Below are 26,730 nucleotides of genomic sequence, written 5' to 3' on the forward strand. Positions count from 1 at the left end.
GAGGGACTTAAGCACCAAATCGGATGAAACATATATATGGGAGCTATAGCTATATCTGAACCGATTTTCTTCAAATTAAATGTACTTGCTTCTAGATTGAATTCGGTCGGATGTACCAAAATTTAGGTCATTTGGACGTATATTGGTCATTTGGCTCACAATTAACCCGAAATCAGTTCAAGATATATATGGGAGCTATATTTCAAAGCTGATTCAATTTTGATAAAATTTGACAGAGGTATTTCCTAGCTCTTTAAGATATCTGGTACCAAATATCATTGTTAGCGAATGCATATTACGAATATGAGGAACTTAAAAACCAAATCGAATGAAACATATGTATGGGAGCTATAGCTATATCTGAACCGATTTTCACCAAAGTTGACATGCTTTCTCAATTTGGCCTCATGCTAAAAAATTTCCTATTTGGACTTTTATTATACATTTGGGTCAAAACAAAGCGCTGTATAGAAAAGGTAAGGAATTTACATTTAGACAACATTAACTATTTACTAACGATCCTACTAACCCCTTATTTCATCAGGTGAGCAAGTAATCATACACCAACACTATATCCCCTTGCACCACTGCCTCCTACTGGCAAGGAATAATTGTATTTAGAGCAGTATAGTTGAATTTTTGTTTAATGTTTCCAACGTTTAACTTTTGTTAGTTAGGGGAGGAACTTGCGGCCTTCTGTTTGGTGGTCCACATATTATGCATTCAGCCGCCGTTACGAAGTTTGATTTACTACTTCTATGTGCATCGGTCAACTTTTCGCACTTTCTTGTTTTTTTTTTTCTAACCAACGATCTTAGGTTTTCCAGACGGACTTGCTTAAATGTCAGGATTATTCCTCCTTAAATTACAATCCTTTTTTATGTTTTGATAATATTTCCTCTCTCTCTCTCCCTCACGTTCTCGTTAAAAGGTTGAATATGACTATTTGATTATCTCTGACACTTTTTTGAGAAAAGTTACCCGATCCGTTTTGTCAGGTGAATGACGTTCGATAAGAAACAACATTTGCCTCAAATTTCCAGGACACCATGGATTCACATGCTCAGCCGATCTTCAGTCTGCTCATGAAATTTTGCTATTAATTCACAAGTCACATATCTTGTCCGGTTTAGACAAAACTTTACACAGTTTAGTTGTTTGGCGGATAATAGATTTCCGCACATATCCCACAAGTAAGTTTCTTAATATTTGTGGCCACATAGTTTTATCTTCTTTTACATTAATGTAAAATGGCTGCCGCCACAGTTTATTGTCATATGAACCCTTTTTATGGCATTTTTCATCACTTTGGCGAAAACTATCGGCGATAGGTCCTCACATTCTTGACGGATATTGTCTTTCAGGGCTGAAGGAGTCTGAGACTTGTTGACATAAACCCGCCCCACAAAACGGGAGAATAGGCGCCCGCGAAATGCATCCTTCAGCATAACGATTGTGGCACGTGCAGTGCCGTGCCGTCCTGTTGGAACCACATGTTTTCCAATCCCAACTCATGAAGTTGCGACAGAAATAAGTCGTTGATCATTGCTTTGCAACGCTCACCATTCACAGTAACCGTTTGGCCCGCGACGTCTTCGGACAAACAGCACACCATACAGTGACTTTGATAGGGTGAAATCGCTCTTCGTGGGCTACACGCGGATTTTCAGTGCCCCAGAAGCGTAAATTTTGCTTATTTGGCTACCCGCTAAAATGGAAATTGGCCTCAGCACTCATGATTATTTTTGATGAAAAATCAACTTCTTCTTGGTGGTGATTAAGGATGGCTTGAGCGTATGTTAGTCAGCAGCTGTTAGCGGATGCAACATTTGAACTTTATACGGAAACATCTTGAAATCTTGTACCAAAATTCGCCGTAAAGACCGTGGACTGATACCGATTTGCGTGGCACGTCGTCTGGTCGATGTCGACGGCGCTTCCATGCCAACCTCGGCTACAGCAGCAATATTTTCTGCAGAACGGCTCCTCCTGCTATTATTTCTTTATTTGTTTAAGGATGCCGAGTCCTGGATATGGTCACCCTGTACCGACAGTAGTAATTACTTAGTAATGTGGAGAGTAAGTTGGTTGTCTTTGTAATTTGTTTATGGTATGGTTTAGTGAGAAGTTTATATATCCGGTTTCACAGGATTCCGTAAGAGTATTGTATTATTTTTGATACCTACATTGTTCCAGCGGAGAATTGAATAAATCTGGTCGTCTTCAAAAGAAATTACGAATTTTCTGATAAAATTCCATTCTCTCTCTCTCAATCTCTAAGACAAAGTACACATTTAAGTAACTACAATTTGAGATAAGTTAATAGGAACGGTAAATCAAAGAGCAGCGTTTCCACCAAAGCGGCAACCAAACGGTAGCAGCACTCAATGAGAATTTAGTGCGGTAACAAATTTTACTCGTATTTGCTGAGATTTTATGGCCGGCTTTTCGTATTACCCGAGGTAATTCAACCGCAATAGAGATAACAGAGACAAATTAGAATTCGTCAACCCCACATGGCGGCTAAAGCACCAAAGCAAACATTTGAATTAAAAAAAAAAAAAAAAAAACATTATTCATTAGAGCAGCCCCCGAACACCAGAGTCCACTTCAACAATTTTTCGTTTAGTTAATGGAGTGACATGAGTCATTTCTTTTTTTTTTTTGTTGAAAAATAATAAAAATGACAGGCAATTATTTAGATAGAACGAAGCTAAGCGAAGTTAAAAGTAGTTATGCTTTCGTTTTAAACTCAAAACAAAAATTATATGTTAAACATAATAATACCATTGTGAGTTTTGAAAAAAGAAAAACAACAACAGCAATATGTTCATATACCAACAAATTATATCCAACTATTTGTTTTGTTATCAAAAGTATCCGGAACGGTAAAACCCAGACATTGAAAAACTATGCTACAATTAGTCTGCTTATCTGCAAAGTGGTGAAGAGGCTAGAAGTCAATGTCACTGTCCCTTCCCAAAATTGATTAGGAATTTCATTAACAACTGAAATTTTTTCAAACAAATCGATTTCCGATAAATGCCAGTAGATATGAAACTTGAAAATATACCAAAATAGAACAAGATGTACAAGATTTTGTAGGATGATCCCAGTAAAAATGTGGGAGCTGTATGAGCCATTTCAAATCAAACTATCTTCCGCAGTACCAGTAAGGTGGAAATAATAGCCCATTCCTTAAAATATTTCGAAGCAATATTTCGAGGAACGTGAGTTCAAGAGTTGGTGTCAGCAAAACAAAGAAAGACATAATAAAATACCATGAATTCTTGAAACAGCCCATAGTATTCGTCGTTATCGTCGCAAAATGTGTAGGGTGTTTAAATACAAATTGAGAGTTCAATACCAGGAGCGGACAAAGACAATGAGAGAATTACGAGAAGCGTTTATTCGAATGTATAACAAGGTTTTTCATTCCTTTTTTTGTGGGCTTTAAGTGAGCAAAGAATAACTTCATGTCATTGTAAAAATAATGGGTTAGTAGGTTGATTTGTAATAAGTTGTGGTTGCCAAAATTTTATTAGGAAATCTGTCATATGTTAATGGAGTTTTTACTGGGATCATATCCAAAATGTGTTTCAAAAACTAATGGTGACACGAGTATTTTGCTACCTTTAGCCTCTCTGATGCTTTGATTGGTGTCAACTTAACTTTGTCACACTTCAACGCAAACATTTATTTAATTTATAAAAATATATAATTTTAGCAGATTATTAGTTAATCATATATGTATTATATAAAGTGAAAAATATATATAAAAGGTTTCACAATAGTAACAAAAAAGAATTAAGAATAGTCTGCAACATCGACTGAAATTAAATACCAATTAATAAAAGCATCAAATTTTAGTTACGTTTTTATGGGTTAATTATTGAGAACGTTATAAAAATCTCTACCCTCTTAATTATCAAAATTATTCAGGCAATTAAATTTAAGTAGAACATGCTACATTTTGCTATAATTACTTTAAAAATGGCAATTAGTTTGACTGAAATGATATTGCATTGTGTTGTCATAAAGTCACACAGAGGGGCGTAGAAAGAGAGAGTTTTGAAATTTGGTTTCAGATTGAGAAAACAGTGTTGGCATATTTGTTCGGGATACCATAGTATTTTCTTGTTGCAAAATGGTCAGGCTTAATCCAATGCATATTAGTCCAGTTACGGCCATTTTAAAATATTCAACAATTCATGCCTTAAAAAGTGATCCAATAAAAATGCTGAAAACTCAATATTTAAAGAGTTATGGCTATTTTAAAACATTCAATAATTCATGCCTAGACCAGTAAAGAAAGTTTTAAAGTCGGGCGGGGCCGGCTTTATGATACCCTACACCACCTTCCATGTTTAGTAGATCTTAAAAGTTTTTCTGGGATAATTAAATCATACAAGCTATGATTAAATTTATAATTGAAGGTTCAAAGGACTAAATTTGCCGAAGCATTTGTATCTTTTCAATTCGGGCTTGTATTGGCCATTTGGTGCACAAATAACTTTAAATCGGATAAAGACATATATATAGGAGCTATATCCAAATCTAAACCGATCTCGATAAAATTTGGCAAATATATTTCTGAGCTGTATTTGATATATGTCCCTGAATATCGTTGTTACGGAATGCTAATTACGGCTGTGGGAAACAAATATAACAAATCGGATGAACAATATATATGGAAGCTATAGCTATATTTGAACCGATCTTCACCAATTTTGACGTACTAGCTTCTAGACTAAATTCGGTCGTTAGTTCCAAATTCCCTCTTATTTGGTCTAATATTACACGTTTGGCGCACAAAAAAAAGGTAAATCGGCTGAAGTTATATATGGGAGCTATATCCAAATCTGACCCGATCTCGATAAGATTTAGCAAAGTTATTTCTGAGCTGTATTTGATATATTTCCCCAAATATTGTTTTACCGAGTGCATATTACGGCTGCGGAGGACAAAAATAAAAAAATCGGTTGAGCAATATATATGGGAGCTATAGCTATATCTGAACCGATTTCGATCAAATTTGGCACACGTTTTTTAGGCCTAATTTAATTGTATGTGCCAAATTCCATACTATTTGGGCTGATATTTAGACTTTGGTGCACAGAAAAGGCAAATCGGACGAGTATATATATGGGCGCTTTATCTAAATTTTGACCGATTTTCTCCAATTTCATTGGGCCAAACAAATGATTTGTGCCAAACTTCATCGGGATAGGGCAATAAATGCGAACTGTACTTTGTTTACAAAAATATACATGGACAGACGGACAGACAGACGGACGGACATTCATAAATCGACTCAGAGTGTGATTCTATGCAGATGATCAAAAGGAACTATGGGTCTATCTCGTTTCCTTTTGTCTGTTACAAACAAATGCACAAAGACATAACACCCTGACCACCTTGTGGTGTAGGGTATAAAAAGTGATCACAAATAATAGCTAAAAACTCTGAAAACTCAATATTTAAGGAGTTATGGCAATTTTAAAATATTCAAAAATATTTTTTATTCAGGAAGTTATTTTTTGCGATATATTAAAATGGGGGGGGGGGGGGGGGGTTTCGCAACTGAATTGTTTGAGATATGAAACTTTTTTACTAAATAAACGAAATGCAATGTGCAGCTATAACGCAGAATATCTACAGAAGTGGATGAAGGAATATTCAAGTTTATACATCATATTACTATGCAACACAAACTGCATTTAATAAAATCATGTCTGTGTGTCGGTACGTGTACGATCTGGTTAATATGAAGAATCTTATTGCTTTATTTTATTCCTCTTTAAATTGAAAATAAATAACTACTCAATAAGAACTCGCTCACATTCTAACCAGCAGCTAGCATTTTGTGTGGTCCAATGCTGGCCAAAGCCGTTGGCTAGACGACTTGCGATTAATGAAAAGAGGAAAACGTAAAAAAGCAAAAAATGGGTGAGCTGCAGCATCACGCCCACTTACAAAAGGGCTAACACGTGTGCCACAGACACTTAACGCTCTCTCACAGGTAACGGCTTTTTGATCTCTGCTGCTGCTGCTGTCAGTCAAATGGCCTCTAATTAAAGGACTTTCCCGCATCTGAAGGATTTACCGACAGCAGCGTATCAGTATCGATCGGCGATATCTAAGCTGATGGCTACAACAATGTAGATGTGTCTAAAAAGCAGCAGGCGAACGGGCCGGCGAAGATACACATTGCGGAAATTTAAGCCAACATTTCATGGTGAAATTATGTTCGGCCAGCGAGCTGAGAATTACAAATTAACAACAACAATGTCCATAGCACCAAAACCACCAGTCAACCATCCAGCCAAACGAGTCTCAACTCTGAAGAAAGAAAATCCAAACACTGAGAGTTGGAAGTCCACCAATTCGATGACGACGATCACGGCTGGATGCTTGAAAGAGAAAATTGAGTAGCATGTGTTTCAGCGGCATCGTGGGTTGCGCACACAGCTTGAGAGCTGGCAAAAGAACGACGGACTGCCGTGAGTAGATGTCTCACTGCAGAGAACAACCGGCCATACCGCTGCTGAGGCATTCGATTTTGTATCGAAATTCTATAAAACAACCAAACCGAACAGCCGACTGTTAAGTCAGGCGCCGTGAACGGAATAGTCAACAGCTCGTTCGGTCGGAGTGACGGCGTGAATAATTTTATTTCAAATAACAATGTGATTTATTTATTTTTTTTCAAATAAGAATAAAATTAAACGACTACAGCTAAAGGAGCCGAAAGAAAGCCAGAGAGGGAGAGAGAAATAATCAATACAAAAAAATTTTAATATTATCTCCTCTTGTGCAAAAACGACGAAAAACCAAAAACAAAAACAAAAAAATATTAGACAACGCGAATTGGAACAAAACATTTTCATTGTTATTTTTATTTTAATCTCGAATCGTAAGTTTTAATGAGGTGTTGTGTTTTTTATTTGTATTTTGAAATGCCAAATGGATTAACAATAACGCCAGTGTCCAAGGAAAAGATCAGACTCACAGATGTGCGAGACAAGTGAAACGTCAGAATGAGCAAAAAAAGTAACGAAATTTGCAATTTTGAGCTGTTCTGCCGCTTCGACGGAATTGTGATTAATCAATCAATGGGATTTTCATAATGACAGTCCCATAATAATAATAAATTATTATAATGATGTATGTGCGAGTGTGTGTGTGTGCGTGTGCCAACATTGTAATCGTAAATGAAAGAAAGAAATTACAGTTTATTGACAAGAGGCAACTATTCGAATATAATTGCCTTTTTTTAATAATAAATTCTTATTGAAAATTACACAACGGTCGTAATATTTCAAAAAACAGACATTCATTAATGGTTTCAAACAAATAAACAACTGCAACAACAAAAACGACATGTAGCCAACTACAACAACATTGTATCTATCCAAAATGGGGACGTCGTTTCCCCGTTCAGCAATGACAAGGCGGAGGAGATATAATTATTATTAACTCAAACATGCAAACCTTGGCAATGATCTTCGAAACAGTTTATCATCATCTGGCGTTGGCATTACTCCCAACAACAACAACAACACTTGCCATCGTTTGAATAAGATCTGTGATATCGTCGTGTTTTTTTATTTTTTTCAAAAAGACAGTGGAAATGTCGAGAAGACGTTTTCAGATTTGGAATGAAGCTACTTGTGTAAATTTTCCATTTGCATAATTTTGTGAACACACTTAACTTAATTCGTGGCAATAATGTTGACATATTCAATTCTAATTTCGATTGATTTTCAAACAATTAGTAATAATTTTATAGGTATATGGAAATGAATGACACAAATCGATTTTTCATGTTAGGTTTGAAGAAAGATCAAAATGATTTGAGCAACTTTCTTTTAACGTAAAATAAGTACTGAACAAAATTAATTATTATATGGGAATGTATGCTTTTATAAATCGATTATTAATTTCGCATTAAAATACAAACCCAGAGTGAAATGAAAAATCTACAAATTTTGAAATTGACAACAATTTTGTTTATTTTTTGTTTTAATTCCATATTTTGGCCGAAAGGTCCTTGCAAGCTTTTAAGTATCCTTTGAATTCTGACTTTTAGTGTCCTTGAAATGTGGGTTTCCTAAAAATATTTTTAATAATATTTTCAATCTTTTACTGAGTTCTAGAAATTGTCTTCCTCTGGTTGGAGGGTAACCAACAAATTCGTTGTTTGCCAACTTCTTCCAAATTTTATGCATTCTGCTTCGGATCCCCCCAAAACCTTCTCCCCTTCATTATGAAATTTTGCACTGCACGTTGTTTTTGCAGCACATAAAATCTCCTTTTTTGACAACGTCTCTGAAACACGTATAGTGATAAATTAGGGTTAAAATCCATCGCTTAAACATTTGTCAACCGGATATATTAAAAAATCGAACATAGGTTTCTACTTCAATTTTTTCTGATTGTCCTATATTTCAAGACTACATTGCAGGGTAGGTGCACTTTTCAACTGTTCCCCTATTCGGTTCCACGAAAACTTCAGTGTTACCCAACCCAAATAGAAGTTTTACACTTTTTGCATAATTTCTAATTGGCTGTGGGTCAGTTGGCACGGCGAAGACTCTTGACAATTTTTGTCTATTTTAGGTACCCCTTGAATATCTTTACCCTTCAAATATCACACATTAATTTTCCTCTCTAAGACCTAATTTTAATTGCCACCATCATCGGATGCGGGACTGAGTTCATTTGCAACGCCTTGAAATATTCCTAGGAAACTAATGACAATTGGCTGTAGAAAATGGGCTATACAGGTTGAGATAAAAAACTGCAACAAAGTCTAACGCCATAATTTTATTTTTTTTTTTTTTTGTAAGTTTTTTGAATGAAAGCAAAAAATGTCGGAAATATCATCAAATTTTAGAATAAGTTTAGATTTGTCGAATTTGTCACCATTGGCACGAAATACGGCCTTTAAACGGCCAATGAAACCGTCACACGCTACCCGCTCTGCGGTATTTTGGCCCATTCCCGGCGAAGTGCTTGCTTGAGGTGATCAACACTTTAGTATTTTTCCATTGTACGTTGAAGCGAGTAACCTCATTTTGTAACCATTCTTGCGTAGCGGGTGCTGCGATGGTACTGAGTCCTGTTGTTTGCCTGCCTAAGGCTTTAATACACACTCCAGAATATTTTCGCTATAATATTCGGCATTTATTCTGATGTCACGGTCGATTAATACGATCAAGTCGCTTCTTTACTTTTTGAACTATTTCTGATGATGTTGCTGTTTTATTCCGTCCACTTCCTTGACGTCGGGCTATGCTACCAGTGTCACGGTAACGAGCGATGGTACGAGACACAAAAGATTTATTCACATTTAAATACTGGAGTGCTCTAGCCACTTGTGGTTTTCCAGCCAAATTCTTTTGTACGCTTGTAAAAAATATAATAAGCTATTGCTGGAATAATTTTAGAAATGACAACAGTCTGAAGTTGGTTGCATTTTTTTTCATTTCACCCTGTATATCATAAATACAACTACTGAAAATGCTGAAAATTTGATAGTTTCAGTTATTTCAGTTACATTTTACTTCGTCTTTGGCTACGATTACAAATATTTGGGTATATAATGCAAATCCCTTTCTGGGTTTAACTCAACCCAATCAATTTTCCATCACCCTCTCTAAAAATATCCCACCGGGTTATTGGCAAAAAATAATAAATTTTCCTATATCTATTTGCAATCAAAACTCTTCCTCGACGTTTTTTGTTCGGGCAAAATTCATTGTTACGCCACCAAGTACAGTGAACTTGAAACGAAAATAGCGCAAGATAACGAACTTGCCGTTGAAGGTGGGGGATTTGCAGATATGAAAATATATGTCAATTTGTTTATGAACAAGTAATCCCCTTTGTTCCCGGAGACAACAGACGTATTGTCACACGTCATTGATCTACACCCATCCATAAGTGAATATCGCAATCTAATATCCAAATATAATTTTTAATTCCACATGTAAAAACTTCGCCATTAGCGATGTCTAATTAAATGTATTTTTATAGCCTTATGGAGAAATTCATTGCTCTATATATCCGAAAGTGCTGTGGGTAATCGGTCAAAATAAGCCATAAAACGTCCCATGGAAGGTTGTAAAATTTCACACGAGTAATAAAATTAATATACCTGCAGCACTGCACCCATTCGCACGTGAAACGATTTTCTTTGATAAAAATCCATCGCCAGGTTACAAACATTTGGGCCATTCGCTTATCGGCCGGCCAGGATCGACAGATAAAAAGAAACGAAAAGAAAAAAAAAATCATAACAATGGCTTGACCATAAATATCGGCCATTAAATGTTTTACAGGCACCAAAAACGTGTTTCTCGTCGTTGTTGTTGTTGTTAGTGGTGTGATGGAAAGTGCAGAAATGTTTATAACTTATTTTCGAATAACAAAGAAACTAAACAAACAAATAATAAACAGTTAATTAGGAATTTTTCTCTTTAGGTAAAAGGAAATTAAAATTATAATTATTTTAATTAGTTTTATAAAATTTGGGTTTATTAATTGAGGAGGGTTTTTTATGTGGTTTCTGAAAAATACAAACTCGTGTTAAACAACATGCCATACCAACATATTTGAAAATTTTCAGCTCAAATAGCTTAGAACTAACTGTGTTGATATGTTTAACCGAAGATCTTAAAAAATATTACAATAATTATACTTTGAAAATTATACTTAGACGCATATCTGCTGATCGGTAATGTAAACAAACTACATTTGCATTACCGAGCCTACTGGTAAAATATACCCTACACCACAAGGTGATCAGGGTATTATGACTTTGTGCATTTGTTTGTAACAGGCAAAAGGAAAAGAGATAGACCCATAGTTCCTTTTGATGATCTGCTTAGAATTACATTCCGAGTCGATTTATGGATGTCCATCCGTCTCTCCGTCTGTATATCTGTCTGATCATGTATTTTTGTAAACAAAGTACAGGTCGCATTTATTTCCCGACCCAGATGAAATTTTGCCACCACCAGAACTCAAGCGCCGGCCATGTTGACGCCATAACAGCCGATGGTCGCTCTCCGCTCGTATTAATCGGCCGTTGCATCAAAATAAATGCCGAACATTATCGAGAACATATTTTGGAGGGTGTATTAAAGCCTTGGGCACGCAAACATTTTGGCCGCAGACCTTGGATATTCCAACAGGACTCAGCACGCGCCACCCAAGAATGGATAACAATGGTATCACCCTGTATATCTTCATCCGATTTGCCTTTTATTGTGCCACGAACGTATAATATTAGCCCAAATGGGATGGAATTTGACACTTATGACCGAATAGAAACAAGTATGCCAATTTCGGTGAAAATCGAAGGGGTGTAGAGAATGATAAAGTCGGTCTCGCCCTACTTTTAGACATTTATTAATTTTAGTGGTTTCACATTAATTTACAACGTGTCATTCGGCTAATCGTATTTAAGTGTTATATCTAGTATTTATGTACATATCTGAAAATGTGTATGTGTTGTGACATGTAATTGCAAACGTAGTTACAACTGCTAAAAATTGGTTGGAAAATCCATTATTTGATATGATTTTTTCGATGGTTCAAGAATGTATGGCAAGAAACGACAATAGACTATTGTAATTTCTTTCATTATTCTTAATCTTTATGAAAACAACAACAAAAACACAAAATACAAATCACGACGATGACGTGTTTGGTTTTCCAATTCAGTTGACGTCGACTAAAAACAATTTAATTTCTAAACAATTACAAGTTTAAAGTTAAGGTAATTACTCTAACTACGAAACAAATGCGACACATTTGTATGGCGTAATCGAATATTTTCGTGACGCGATTCTGAATGCATCTAAAACCGGTCGGCTGCTTTTTTGATTGTTCTAAAGTTCAAAGTATGAAACAGCTACTAAATTGGATATTAATGATTGGAAGGTAACGGAGAAAATGTTTAATCGAATTCTCCCTTTTAATACAATACTAAAATTTCGACAATGTATTACTTATTCCGTGTTTTACGTAATAACTTCCTTCCTGCCTTTCTGTCCGCTTTGGACAAATAATTATTGCCTCACTTAGTCTTTATTTTATCAGTTATTTTCACTATTATTTGCTCAGATGTTGTTGTTTCCCTAAGCAAATAGCGGAGAGTGTATTTTGTTGGTTTATTATCTTGTCTCTACGTCAAATAGCTGGCACGCTGTTTTCGTTATTAGTGCCAACAACTAGTTTACACTCTCGGCTATAAACAGAGCGCAATTGCTCCATGTAATCGATATGAGAGTTAATAACATTTCTCATCTGAGAATTTTCGATCATGGAGATAATTCCAACTGCAGAGAGACAGACAACAACACAGACAGAATGCAATTGAAAAGACCCCACGTATAGAGCTCGATCAGCATGCATTATAATCTTGACCAAATACACCCACAAAAACTAATCGGAGCAACAACAACAGAAACACCATAATAACATGCCATAACAAATCCCACTAATGTCACATAGCTGTCAATAAAATACCCAAAGAAAAACGAATTTGTATGTTTATGAAATATTAAACCATATGTGTGTCGTCATTATCCCTCCATAACCCTCTTAAGAGACCGCGTCAATTGTCGATTGTCAAAATTCAACAAACGAGCAAACCAACCCAAAAGAGGCTGCATGGGTTTCTCTAATAATCTCCATATCCAGCCATGAGGCAGGGAGGAAAATTACATGTCGCCGGGATTAAAAACAACAACTGCGACGACTGAGACTGCGTCTCAACGGATGACAGACGGCACTTAAAATAGTCTGGGATTTGGTTGCACATTCAATCCTAGGAATGCATTTTTCGGAACACAACCGAGTACGTGATAAATTCCATTTTTTACCGATACTTGAACATGACCAAAACTTTATTCGGATGACATTTACATAAACAATGCCGCATGCGGAGACATTCACAGACACTGTCATTTGCAGTCAATTACAAACGGGCAATGTAGTTCACACAATGCAATGTTGGGAATGGGATGTTTTTAAATATAATAACAATGAATATTTATTTTCAATAGGAGGGCAGAAAAAGTTTTGATAATTGTACGCATTTTTATCAATAATTTACAGATTTATCCTACTGGGCTATATATATAAATACAAACTATTATTCTGGCAAAAATTTTACACTCTTAGGGCTAAAGTATCTACATTTCACATATGGATGGAATAGGCACATATGGACTACGGATCCAAGACTACACATAATTTCGAAATGTGTACTAAAAATCTACTAAAAACTGTGTTCTTTGTACTAAATTCTACACTTTTAGAGCTATAGTCATAAAATTTCAAATGAAGCCCGTCGCCATAGGTGCAAGACAACAGATAATTTCTTCAATTTGTACTAAAGAGCCACTTTAAAATTTGATATTCATCCATGTCTGACGAAGCAACAATTTCTGCGAAGTTCAAGTCTCAAAAATCGTATATTTTTATACGCTACACCACATTGTGGTAAGGGTATTATGTCTTTGTGCATTTGTTTGTAACATGGAGGAGGAGGATGCGAGATAGACCAATATTAACTTTTGAGGATCTTCATAGAACCACTTTCTGAGTCGATTTATTCATGTCAGCCTGACTGCCCGTCCGTTCGTCTGTCCATATATTTTTGTAAACAAGTGCAGGTCGCATTTATTTTCCAATTAAGATGAAAATGCCCACAAATTATTTGCTTTGTCCAAGGACGAACCCTACTGAAATTAAAAATCGGTTCAGATTTAGACATAGCTCCCATATATCTTTAACCGATTTCGGATTAATTGTGCATCAAATTCCCAATATAAGTCCAAATAGCCTGAATTTTGGCACATCCGACCGAATTAGAAGCATGTACATCAAATTCAAAATCGGTTCAGATATAGATACAGCTCCATATATATGTTTTATCCGATATGGGGTTTTGCTCTCAAATGCGTAATATGCACTCCACAACAAGGATATTTGGTACCAGATATCAGATATAGCCCAGAAATACCTCTATCAAATGATATCAAGATCGGATCAGATTTGAATCTAGCTCCCATATATATCTTTATCCGATATCAGGTTTATTGTGCACAAAATGGCTAATACCAACCCAAATGAACTGAATCATGACTGTTTCTAGAAGCAAGTGCTTCAAATTTGACGAAAATCTGTTCAGATATAGGTATATCTCTCATATATATGTTGCATCCGATTTGATATTAAAGCCCCCCCACACATGCGTAATATGCACTCCACAACAATGATATGTAATACCGGGCATCAGATGCTGCTCAAAAATACCTCTGCCAAATTTTATCAAGATCGGTTTAGATTTTTAAAAACATTCGACATACATCTTCTCACGATTTTACGGTTATTGTCCACCAAATATGTAATATCAGCCCAAATTGGATAGATTTTTCATATTCAACCGATTTTTTTCAATCTGTGAAACTCGTTCCGGCATATTTATGGTTCCAATAAATATTATTTAATATAATTCGTATCGAAGTCATATCATGCACTATATAGCATTGTTATTTGGTACTAGAGGTACAAAAGCCATCGTCAATTTTTTTGAAAATCGAATCAGAGTTGGGCTTAGTTCCAAAATTGTGACTACTCTAAAGCCATGAAATGTATCCGAATAAGGTTTATAGTTGGTATGATCTACTTCACATAAATTCCCAATATAAAGCTTTTTGTTACGGGAGCTCTACTAAGTACCAGAGTGGTGTATTATATCATATAGTCGGCCCCGCCCGCCGTGATTTAAGACTTTGTCTTATTGGACTTTTAGGTCTGGGTTTTATTTAATGAAAATAAAAACTATTTATTTTATTTTTTATCCGACGTTTCGTTGGGATTTTCTAACTTCTTCTTTTAAGTTTATATTACAAAATTGTTCTTAGCATTTCATGCAACACTTCGATACTCTTGTCTGGGACCCCACAAGGTGCATTAATATTTTAAGAATTAGAAATTTGAAAAAAAAAAATTGAATAAAAGTCATAAATATATGTATTTTTCGACTATATAATTTGAAATATTTAATCCTCGCCTGCAAAGCTGTCCAATATTGATCAACTATTTTGTAACTATCCGATATGCTATTCGAAGATTTAGCACAAATTGAATTATTATTTAGTTTACGTTGAAGTGAAAGATTTCATATCATAACACGACTTGAAATATGGGTTTTGTTTTCGAAGTCTGATTAAAAAGGCTCAGCTCCGCAGTCTTGCTTTTAGCATAAGCTTATACGACGGGAGTTTGGATGTTTTGAAAAACCTGGCATTATTCCTCACCGGTAGTGGTTGTATTTGGGACTTTAAAATCTAAATCTTGGCAAAAAATGTCCAATGTTGACACAAATTTTGGAATAGAGCCTACAATTTTTGCATATAATCTGATGTAGAAAATAATTTTTCAAAAATTTCAATGCTGATTCCCGTCCCATATTTAACAGTAAGATACCTTTAAAGTAATTCTATCCTTAATTTGCACCTATTTTTTTACAAAGTCATCATTTTTTTAACAGATACAATTCATGTTTGACGTCATACTTAATATGTTGTACCAAATCGTGCACTTATGACACCAGGAATATGCCATAGAATAGATAATTTCGGGACTGATAAAGACAATTTAGCTTTAGCAATGCATATGACTAAGGGAAAATTATAATAATAATGTACATATTTATATCATATATGTATATTTGACATGCCAGCAGGTTAGGAGGCTTGCGATAAGGACTCGAGTGTTTCATTTCTGATTTGAAATATTTTCGGCGGAAGTTTACGTTTTAAACATCAAATAAAAAGGTATTTAAATGACTCAACAAATATGCCATAGAAATTAGGTTTATCAATCGATAAATAGTGTAGCAGTCGATGGAATCGCATAATTGCAAATTACTTGACAAATCAGCCACTATCTTAAGGATATGGCCATTTTTTTTATTTTATTTTTTTTTTATAACAGACATTTTCAATTAAGAAAATGAATGTAAATAAACATAGAACATTTTAAGTTTATATACCCATGTCCAACATGCAACATATCTTTTGGCTAATAAAAATCGAGTTCCGAACATTTAAAAGTCTCACAAAGAATAAAATAAAATCGGTACTTGATGACGCAATTCAATTTAAACATTCATAAATAGACGCGAATTCTCTTTCGCAGTCTACTGTCGGTTCGTTGTTCTCTCCAGCTACAAACAATGTCTTCAAATGAAGCTCTGTTAATGTCAACATCGAAATGGAGTGGAAGTAGATTTTGCAGCTCTTAGACTTGAAACATAAAATGTTTGTGGCGATATCTTCCGTCTGTCTGACTGCCTGTCTGTGTGACATTGATGTTTTTTGGCATTACTTTGTCTTGTGTTTTAATCACAATCACGAGCGGAAAGAAAAGAAAAGTTAAGTGACTAATTTATTTGATTATCAAGGGGTTTCGGATCGCCCTCGGAAGGGCCCTTTATGGAAATAAAGAAAAGCGAATAATGTTGGTAGAACATTATAATTCTCAATCAAGTGATAAGAGTGGTCTTTTTGATCCCTATGTTATAGAATGGTTAAAAATTCCGTATAAACTATATGCCCTAGAATAAAGGGTGAGATAAAAAAGACCTGCAACAAAGTCAAACGCCATAATTTTTACATTTTTTTTAATTTTATTGAATGAAAGCAAAAAATGTCGGAAAAAGCATCATACTTTTGGGATAAATTTAAATTTGTTCGAATTGGTCAATTTGACACGAATTATGGCCTTCAAACGGCAAATGAAACCGTCACACGCTGCCCGAATGTTGCTCTGTGGTGTTTTGGTCCATTCCAGGCGAAGCGCTTGCTTGAGGTGATCGACATTTTGGTATTTTTTAGTGCCAACCTTGCTTTCTAAAATACTCCAGACACAATAGTCCAACGGATTGGTATCCGGGGATTTTGGTGGTCATTGTTCGCTGGAAATGAAGCGAGGAAGCTCATTTTCTAACGATTCTTGAGTAGCGCGTGCTGAATGCGATGATGCTGAGTCCTGTTGGAATGTCCAAGGTCTGCGGCCAAAATGTTTGCGTGCCCACGGCTTTAGCGCCTCAACGAGGCCCCCTACAAAGCGGCCTTTAACACTCCCTCAGATCTTCTCCAATACAGACAAGTGTATTGTCGTTATTAGTCGCACACGACTTTGTTGATATTCAGCATTACTTGCAGAAAACACAAACCAGTATTTGACGTAGCAACCCAAAAACATCGACTGAGCAAACAAATGTTCGCTAGTCCACCACAACAACAACAATAACAGCAGCAGCAGCAACAAATACCGAACTACAAACCATCCCCACGCTAATAGACCATGTTAATATTTCTTGGTCGGCTGATGGCCACGTAACGCTGCAGACAATTCGTTCTGACAGATGCGGATGCAATAAATGCTGGGATTTTGATTGGAATAAATGGTCCGAAGGATGTGGATGTGAATGCAAAGCAAGGCAAACGGACAGACAGAATCCTGCTTAACAGGATCGTAGTCATTTATAAAGGAATTATTTTCCTAGAGAAGAATTAATTCCAAAGTAGGCACTTTATCGATTCGAGCGTTGTTACATTGAAACTGATTAACTTTATCTTCTCGAGCTTTTTGTTCAAGCGTATCATCAGGCCATTGATGTATGGGGCTGCAGCATGTCCAACCATCAAGTGGTGTGGGTTGAGGAGGGGATCCGCATGAAGTCATTATAAGCAAGGCGTACAAGTGATCAAGATAAGTGGTTCATTTCAAGAAATCCGGCGTATGTGTTCTTCCATTTGCAGTGTGCATGTTTAAACGTGTCTTTCATTCTTCAATACTTAAGCCGAATTCGCCATGAATCACCGTTCGGAATGATTGTCAAAATTTCCATAAAAGAAGAAAGATCGCCTTTAAAGTAATTGACGCTATTAAATTTCATGTTGCTGCAAAATGATGTTGATTTTGGGGGTGGGGCGGAGGGTGGTGTTTGATTTGCTTTCATGCCAAAGCCAGCCAAAACGACATAATCGAAAATTGTTTATCGATTTGTTAGGAAGCATATATTTACATACAAACGTATTTTGTTTGGCTGATGTAAACACGAGTCGTACGAACCATAGATTGTCATCAACGTCGCCAACGTTGTCGTCTTGATTGCCATTCAAATCAGGTGCGAAAATTATCATAGGAGGATTGCCGGCAATTTCAACTTGGTTTGTACGACAACCTGTAAACGAAAATAGGAAAGTAGACAAAGCAACAACAACAACATCATCAACAAAAAAAAGAAGGCTCACCACCTAATCGATCTCTACCTACACGAACGAAAATGGTAGATTACCGGTTTTGGGTATTTATGGTGAATTGATTGTCCAGAATACAGAGATGTCGATGTCGAATGGAATTGTGGGCGATTAGAGAATTTCATGGATTAAAATGTTCAAAGATGATTAGTTCTGCCCATTAGTCTGGAATATTTTTCCGCAAACTTTTCTGAACAAGCAAAGCGCAGCAACAACTTGAGAGCTGTATGCGCCGAATAACCCAATCTGGATTATCAGTAGGTTGAAACAAATGAGTTATTCTTTAAAAAAACAGAGCAAAAGAACAAACATTTTCATTACTCGTACCATCGTTCGTTACCGTGATACTAGTAGCGTATCACGACGTCAAGGAAGTGGACGGAAGAAAACAGCAACATCAGCAGAAATGGTTCGAAAATTAAAGAAGCGACTTGATCGAAACCCGCGTCGCAGTGGCCGAAAAATGGCTCGTGAGCTGAACATATCGCAATATTCCATTCGGCAAATATTGAAAAATGAGCTCGGGGTAAAGCCATTGGAATTCCAAAAAATAAAAGAATTTACACCGCAACAGAAAGAATATAAACTCAAAAGAGCTAAAGAGTTGCTTCGCTTGGCCGAAAGTGGTGAACTGCCGAATTTGGTTTTCTCCGATGAGAAAACATTCGTTGTCCAGCAGTTTGTTAACAAACAAACTGATCGTGTTTACTTGCCAAAGAGGTCAGCTGGAAATGTGCACCTCCGGTTGGCCACCAGAACTCAAGCGCCGGCCATGGTGATGGTGTGGTGTGGGCCGCCATTACAGCCGATGGTCGCTCTCCGCTCGTATAATCGACCGTAGCATCGGAATAAATGCCGAATATTATCGCGAAAATATTTTTGAGGGTGTATTAAAGCCTTGAGCACGCAAACATTTTGGCCGCAGACCTTGGACATTCCAACAGGACTCAGCACCATCGCACTCAGAACGCGCCACTCAAGATTGGTTACAAAATGAGGTTTCCCGTTTCATTTCCAGCGCACACTGGCCACCAAAATCTCCGGATACCAATCCGTTGGACTATTGTGTCTGGAATATTTTGGAAAGCAAGGTTGGCACTAAAGAATACCAAAGTGTCGATCATTATACAGTTATACCGTTTCCTTTGACTTTTTTGAGTTTTACCAATTTTTGAGGTGTTAAAAATTAGTTGGTAATTTAAGACCAGCCACCATCTAGTTTACTGGCCGCAAACAAAGAATCTAAAGCCGTTAGTATATGTGGACAAAGATACCTTGGTATTTTTATACAAGAAGGTATCTTCATTCTGGATAACTTAAAATTTAAATCTACTACCTTCAAAGTATTTTAACCCTTTTTATAGGGTTATATCAGAAGGTGGACCTGCATTACTAATTTATGTAGGATATATTTTTTTTTAAATTATTTAGTAAAAAATGATTCTGAATCTCTATATTTTGGCGATAATAATACCAATGCATTCGGACAGTTATGTTGGTCAGAACTCAAGATTTCCTTTTTTTTAGTTATTCGGCTGACAACTTATCTCAATATGAGCTGCTGGTGCCACCACCATATTTAAGATGCCTGATAGAAAGAGATTTAGTGATCCTTATCTTATCGTATTTCATATATGGATACATACTGAATTGCCACTACCAGCAGTCCTCTTGGTTATTTCCCTGGTCATTTGTGTTCGCAACTCCTATTTTCATGGAATAAATTAAGGATCCCTACGACAAGAAGTGATTATTATCAACAACATTCTATGCCAAGATTGCCTTCATCTATCGATTTTAAGTCATTGAGTGATTGGGGCACTCCCTCTTAAACACAAACGATTTTCTTCTTGGCATGATGTACAGAATCTGACAAGAGCTTTTAGGGTAGGACAAAAGGAAATTTCTATTTCTTTAAAATTTGATGGAAGATTAATCCATGTTACCGAAGAACATATTTAACAAAAAAGATCCGTTTCAGATAAATAGTTCTGAAAAATGCGGGAGTCGGTTAAAAATGAAATATTAAGGGAGACTTTTGACTTGGACCAGTAACAAACGTTCCTTTTTTCACTTGATATATATAATTTAAAAGAACAGTGTTGGCTTGTTTGTTCGGGATAGCGTCGTATTTTGTTGTTGCAAATGGTCAGGTTATAAAAACAACATTTGTTTGCTAGTGGAGAACGATGGTAATGTTTACCAGGGGGTAAGGCAGGGAATACCTAGGTTTCGGAAAGAGCCACCAATCCTCATCAGTTCCCTTGTTTTTTGTCTGGGATATCCTCCCTTCCCTCTTTTAAAAACTATTAATCTTAGATATATATAGGATATTCTGAGATTCGCCGTTTAAAAATATTTCATTCGGCACTTTTTACCTAAAACGGAATTTAATGTTACTTTCATGCCTCAACTCGAAAATAATTCGATAAAAAATTGATCAAAAATTATGATATATTTTCAAATATATTTTTGTATACAGAGTGAGATAAAAAAAAAACTGCAATAAAGTCAAACGCCATAATTTTTACATTTGTTTTTAAATTTTATTGAATGAAAGCAAAAAATGTCGGAAATAGCATCAAATTTTAGAATAAGTTTAGATTTGTTCGAATTGGTCACCTTTCGCACGAATTATGGCTTTCAAACGGACAATGAAACCGTCACACGCTGCCCGAATGTTGCTCTGCGATGTTTTGGCCCATTCTCGGCGAAGCACTTGCTTGAGGTGATCGACACTTCGGTATTTTTTAGTGCCAGCCTTGTTAAAATACACACACACAATAGTCTAACAGATTGGCGCGTGCTGGGTGCGATGGTTCTGAATCGTGTTGGCATGTCCAAGGTCTGCGGCTGTTATGGCGGACCACATCATCACCATCGCCGGCGCTTGAGTTCTGGTGGCCAACCGAGGTGCACATTTTCATCTGACCTCTTTCGCAAGTCAACACGATCATTTTGTTTGTTTACAAACCGCTGGACAACGAATGTTTCTTATCGTAGAAAACCAAATTCGGCAGTTCACCACTTTCGGCCAAGCGAAGCAATTTTTTAGCTCTTCTGAGTCTATTTTTTTTTCTGTTGCGGTGTAAGTTCTTGCGCTTTTTGGAAGTTCAATGACTTTACCCCGAGCTCATTTTCAATATTTGCCAAATGGAATATTGTGATATGTTCAGCTCACGAGCCATTTTTCGGTCACTACGACGCGGGCTTCGATCAAGTCGCTTCTTTACTTTTTCTTCCGTCCACTTCATTGTCGCCGGGCTACGCTATCAGTATCACGGTAATGACACAAAATATTTATTCACATTGAAATGGTGGAGTACTCTAACGATAGCCACTTGTGGTTCTCCAGCCAAATATAAAGAAATCACACTATCACGCCTAAATTCCATCACGGATAACATTTTTCTGGAAAGTTCTCACCAAAATGCTTTTGTACGCTTGTAAACAATATAATGAGCTGTCGCTGGAATAATTTTATCAGCTGTCGGACGATTGGCTTAGAAATGACAGCAATCTGAAGTTGCTAGCAGCTATTTCATCTCACCCTGTATACCCTCTCTAGCCATATGCCATATATCGGGAGGTACCGTTATATAGGGGCTACACCAACACGTGCACCTATAATTACAATGTTTCGCCACACGAACTAGGACCCGTTGTGACCTACAAATACCAATTTTCAGACAAATCCGTGAAAAAATGTGGCATAAATCATCAAAATACCGAATATCGGTAGGTACCGTTATATGGGGGCTATACCAAAACGTGGACCTATACATGCAATGTTTCGCCACACGCTCAGGGACCCGTCATGACCTACAAATACCAATTTTCAGATAAATCCGTGAAAAAATGTGGCATAAATCATCAAAATACCGAATATCAGGAGGTACCGTTATGTGGGAACTATACCAGAACGTGGACCGATATATCTCATTTTCAATACCAATCATCCTAGGGACAATACACACACTTGTGCCAAATTTCAAAGGTCTACGTCAAATAATGTGGGCTCTATCGTGATTTCAACAGACAGACAGACAGACGGACAGACAGACAGACGGACAGACAGACAGACGGACAGACAGACAGACAGACAGACAGACAGACAGACAGACAGACGGACATCGCTAAATCGTCTTAGAATTTTATGCTGATTATGAATATATATACTTTATGGGGTCTACGACGAATATTTAGAAGTGTTACAAACGGAATGACAAAGTTAATATACCCTCCTACCCATGGTGGAGGGTATAAAAAATACAGAACGAGACGATTGCAAACGTTTCAAATAGTTTATTTTCGTACGCTGCTGTTAACAAGTTTCAAATAATTTCAACGACAATAACCTCAACCATTTGCAATATTAAGTCAATATCTCTAGACAAATTGATTGAAAACAAAAGTGATTCTCACAATTAATTGTTAATTGAAAATAAAATCCCCGAAATAATTTCACAATTTTATTTGCTTAAATTCTGTGCAACCCACCACAACAACAGTCTCTCGAGAGTTCCGAAATATTGAAATGTCTTCTTCTTCTTCTGTTCTGGTTGACAAGTCTTCCTTCACTCAATCTTTTCGTTTCAATAAAATTTATTGTGAAAAATCTACTTTCGTGCCGTTAAGTGCGGCAAAAGGCAAAATTCCATGGGGGAATTTCACAAATTTACATTCATTCATTCGTTCGTTCATACTTATGTAGCTTTTAATTTTGGTAGCGTGTTGTTTGTTTGAGAACCTCAGGCTAGCGGCGGATACAATCAGCCATAAAGATATACGGAGCTGTTTTAAGCATTTGCTGTTGGATTTATTGCCGAGTCATTGTGTCATCATCGGTGATCGATGATCTGCGTGAGTGTGTGTGTGTGTATGTGCGAGTGTGCAAAACTGAGCGAAAAATGAGGTTCTTAAGCGTGTCTAGATTCCAAAATAATCATCAGCCTCAAAGCCAACTACGACAACAATAGACGTTCCATTGTTGCCACTACATTCACGAATTCGAATTCCCTTTGATAAATAATCGCTTAAGAATTATGGCCCCCATTGGCATGCAAATTGTAAAGCCAACAATGAGGGACCATTCTGACACGGATACTAGGGTTGGGCACCACTCCAGCGGCATTTGCATCAAATAATATTTCACAACTTATTCCACGACTAGGCGGGCGATAACAATAATGGCATTCCTTTATCTTTGCAGGACAATAAATAGCAGAATACCTCATTAAGGATGGTGGAGGAGAAGTCATCGCTGACGGACCCCAACAATGCGGTCGTCTACAAAGCAACAACAAAACCAAAGAAACAAAAGCGAAGAGACAAAAGTGACTTGGGACCGGATTTTGTGGCCCCCGATGGTGGCTGGGGATGGGTGGTGTGTCTGGCAGCGGGTTTCAGCAATGTAAGTGGATTGACAGACCGACCAGTCCGGTTAGCCCATGGAATGTGTTAATAATATTATGATCTTTATTTTCCAAACAGTTCTCATTATTCCCACCCCTGCAACAGTATGGCCTGATCTACAGACAGCGCATGGCGTCCTTTAACTTTGATGCCAAACAAACGACCACAATTGTGAATGTGGTTATGGCCATATCCTCGCTGGTGGGTTTGGTAAATGGAGCAATGTTCCGTAGATTTACATTCAGACAGGTTGCTTTGGCCGGCAGTCTTTTGGGATTTGTGGGAATTTTTACATCGGCCTTTTGCAGAACCTTTGTCCAATATTTGATAAGCTTTTCCTGTATTTATGGTAAGTTCGAAATGCATGCGCCCACATTTTTATCATTTAATGTCCTTCATTTTATTTTCTCCACAGGCATTGGTTTGGGTCTTTCAATGGCTGCCAGCTCTCTGGCTGTGAATACCTACTTCAAAAACAAACGCAGAAAGGCCACTGGATTTTCATGGACCATCACTGGGCTTGGACCCATCATATTCCCTCACATATCGACCCTCTTACTGGCCTACTACGGCGCCCAAGGTTCCATTCTGATCTACTCGGCAATCTCGTTGAATGCTTTCCTGTGCGCCATAACATTCCAACCTGTGCTATGGCATTCACCCAAACCGGAAGAGGAGAAATTAAAGGAAGCCAATGGCAACACTATTGCAAATGGAACTATACCTTCCAAGGATCCCACAGACCACTTTGAATGCAAATACTGCCAATATCAAAAGAGAGAAAAGAGAAGCATTTTCTCGTCGCAATATCTCTTCAACGACGATGATCCAGAGAAGCCAGGCTATGAGATCATAGAACCAGGCACCCCCATGATGGCTCGGGCCAACGACGGCTGGTATGGGTCAAAGCTGTCCTTGTCAGAGAAGAAAAGTGCCCGCTACAGATCCATAAAGGGCCTCAAATACATAGACAGTTGTGAGGAGGGCAACGAACATGCGGAACACCAGGATAATTCTCTCTATAAGCCTAACTATTTCAATCGGGAGCGAGAGGAATTAGACCGTTATGCCAGCAAATTGAGCATCTACTCCAAGGCAGATGGCTTCCATTGCACCTGTGCCGAAGAGAAAGCCTTGTTGCAAAATAAATCGGAAGCAGCCAAGAAGGAGGAGGAGGCATTGAAAGAAGCCCAGCTCGAAGAGGAGGAACGCATTAAGAGCCGCATGACTATCTGGCAAAAAATTGTTACATTTTTCGATTTGGATCTGTTGAAGGACTTTACATTTGTCAATTTGGCCGCCGGCATGACCATGATGATGTTCGGCGAAATGAATTTCTCCGTTTTGACGCCGTTCATCTTGAACAGTTTCGGTTATTCGGATACTCAGATTTCCTTGGCCATGTCGTTGTTGGGTGGCATGGACATTGCAGTGCGGTTCCTGGCACCATTCGCCTTGGAAAAGGTCAAACTGGACAATCGGGTTCTGTTTGCTTTCGGCATCATCTCCATATCCATAGGACGTCTCATTGTCACGCTAACGGACTCGTACAATGTGGTGTTGGTTGTGTTCCTCTTGATTGGATTCGGCAAGGGTTTCCGCACCATATTCTCGCCGTTGATTATACCCAGTTATGTGCCGCTAAATCGTCTGCCAGCTGCCTCGGGCATTCAATTGATTTTCAATTCCATCTTTTCCTTCGCTTTGGGTCCATTGCTGGGTAAGATTCCAAATCTGATTATCGTGGAAAAAGCTCTCTATAATCTCGTTCTCTATTTCCAGGTCTCATAACCGATACGTATGGCTATGCCGTCACGATTCATTGCATCAACACCCTGACATGTTTGGCGCTGTTGTTCTGGTTGCTCGAATCGACAATCCGAAGAAGTATTGGCAAAAAATCCCCCACCCCTGAATCTTGAAACCACCGAATTAAACTTCATCAAGCTGTTGGTCGGCTTCAAAAACTGTAAATAGTGAATTTAGAATAAACCTAGTTTTTAGCTTAGAAGAGAGAGAGAACGAGAAGCGAAATCGCTGACCGCTAGCTGCTGGCTGCTGCTTGGCATTCAAAGGCCTCGATTACTTATCCGCAGACAAACGAAATGAATTGTAAAGTTTTACAGCTCTAATTTATTTGTTTTCAATTTTTATAAAGCTTTCTCGCATAAACTACTTAGGCTCATAGTTTATTATGGATATGAAATTTAAATTTACTTAGTAATTTATTAGAAGATAAGCGAACAAAAACAAAACAAAAAAATGGCATTCATAAACAATGGGACACTTTTAGTTCCCTCGAAGTGATTACAAAAAAAAGACGTAGATACATACAAACAAATGCATGTGCACAACAGAAAGAAATAAAGAAAGAAAGAAAACGGAAATAGAATTAGAAATTCCAATTGTTGGCGTTTTTTTCAATGGATAGTGGTTTTCTATAATGTTTTTTTTAATCTATTCACTATAAATTATACTGCGGGTTGAGTTTTTGGGTGGCTGGAAATTTTGTTCGTTTTCGGGTAATGGAAGATCTTAGTGAGTGTACAAATTCCGAAGTACATATAGGCAATAAGTCCATTTATGTTGTGAAATGATACATTTAGCTTGGAGACCATTTAAAATTGGCTAATTTTAAGATAATTAGTCAAAAGGAAGGAATGGAGTGGATTGGTATCCGGAGATTTTGGTGGCCATTGTGTGCTGGAAATGAAGCGAGGAACCTCATTTTGTAATCATTCTTGGGTGGCGCGTGCTGAGTGCGATGATGCTGAATCCTATTGGAATGTTCAAGGTCTGCGGCCAAAATGTTTGCGTGTCCAAGGCTTTAATACACCTCCAGAATATTTTCGAGATATTATTTGCCATTTATTCTGCTGCCACGGTCGACAAATACGGTCGGAGAGCGACCATCGGCTGTTATGGCGACCCACACCATCACCATGGCCTGCGTTTGAGTTCT

The 26,730-nt window shown here is 37.3% G+C and overlaps 1 protein-coding gene across 3 annotated transcripts; it reads left to right on the forward strand.

Moving 5' to 3' along the window:
• The first annotated feature begins 6,600 nt into the window (after positions 1 to 6,600).
• LOC101896011 (uncharacterized) lies at positions 6,601 to 26,156 on the forward strand. Of its 3 annotated transcripts, none has more exons than XM_059121610.1 (5): positions 6,601 to 6,916; positions 23,566 to 23,766; positions 23,847 to 24,117; positions 24,184 to 25,488; positions 25,551 to 26,156. In XM_059121610.1, exons 2-5 carry the CDS (start codon positions 23,596 to 23,598, stop codon positions 25,688 to 25,690), a joined length of 1,887 nt encoding a protein of 628 aa, XP_058977593.1. In that variant the 5' UTR covers positions 6,601 to 6,916; positions 23,566 to 23,595; the 3' UTR covers positions 25,691 to 26,156. The 3 variants fall into 3 exon arrangements, with proteins under 3 accessions (XP_058977593.1, XP_058977594.1, XP_005183058.2); XM_059121611.1 differs by lacking the exon at positions 6,601 to 6,916 and adding an exon at positions 23,074 to 23,464; XM_005183001.4 differs by lacking the exon at positions 6,601 to 6,916 and having other exon boundaries at positions 23,075 to 23,766.
• Positions 26,157 to 26,730: the final 574 nt, after the last annotated feature.

This window comes from Musca domestica, unplaced genomic scaffold (assembly GCF_030504385.1).
Source record: "Musca domestica strain aabys unplaced genomic scaffold, Musca_domestica.polishedcontigs.V.1.1 2, whole genome shotgun sequence".
Lineage (NCBI taxonomy): Eukaryota > Metazoa > Arthropoda > Insecta > Diptera > Muscidae > Musca > Musca domestica.

Bases quoted from the DNA above. Each gene is read 5' to 3' on its own strand.
- LOC101896011 (XM_059121610.1), top strand. From the start codon at position 23,596: ATGGTGGAGGAGAAGTCATCGCTGACGGACCCCAACAATGCGGTCGTC. The intron at 23,767-23,846 runs GTAAGTGGATTG...TTTTCCAAACAG, and splicing joins TGGCAGCGGGTTTCAGCAAT to TTCTCATTATTCCCACCCCT. The intron at 25,489-25,550 runs GTAAGATTCCAA...CTCTATTTCCAG, and splicing joins CGCTTTGGGTCCATTGCTGG to GTCTCATAACCGATACGTAT.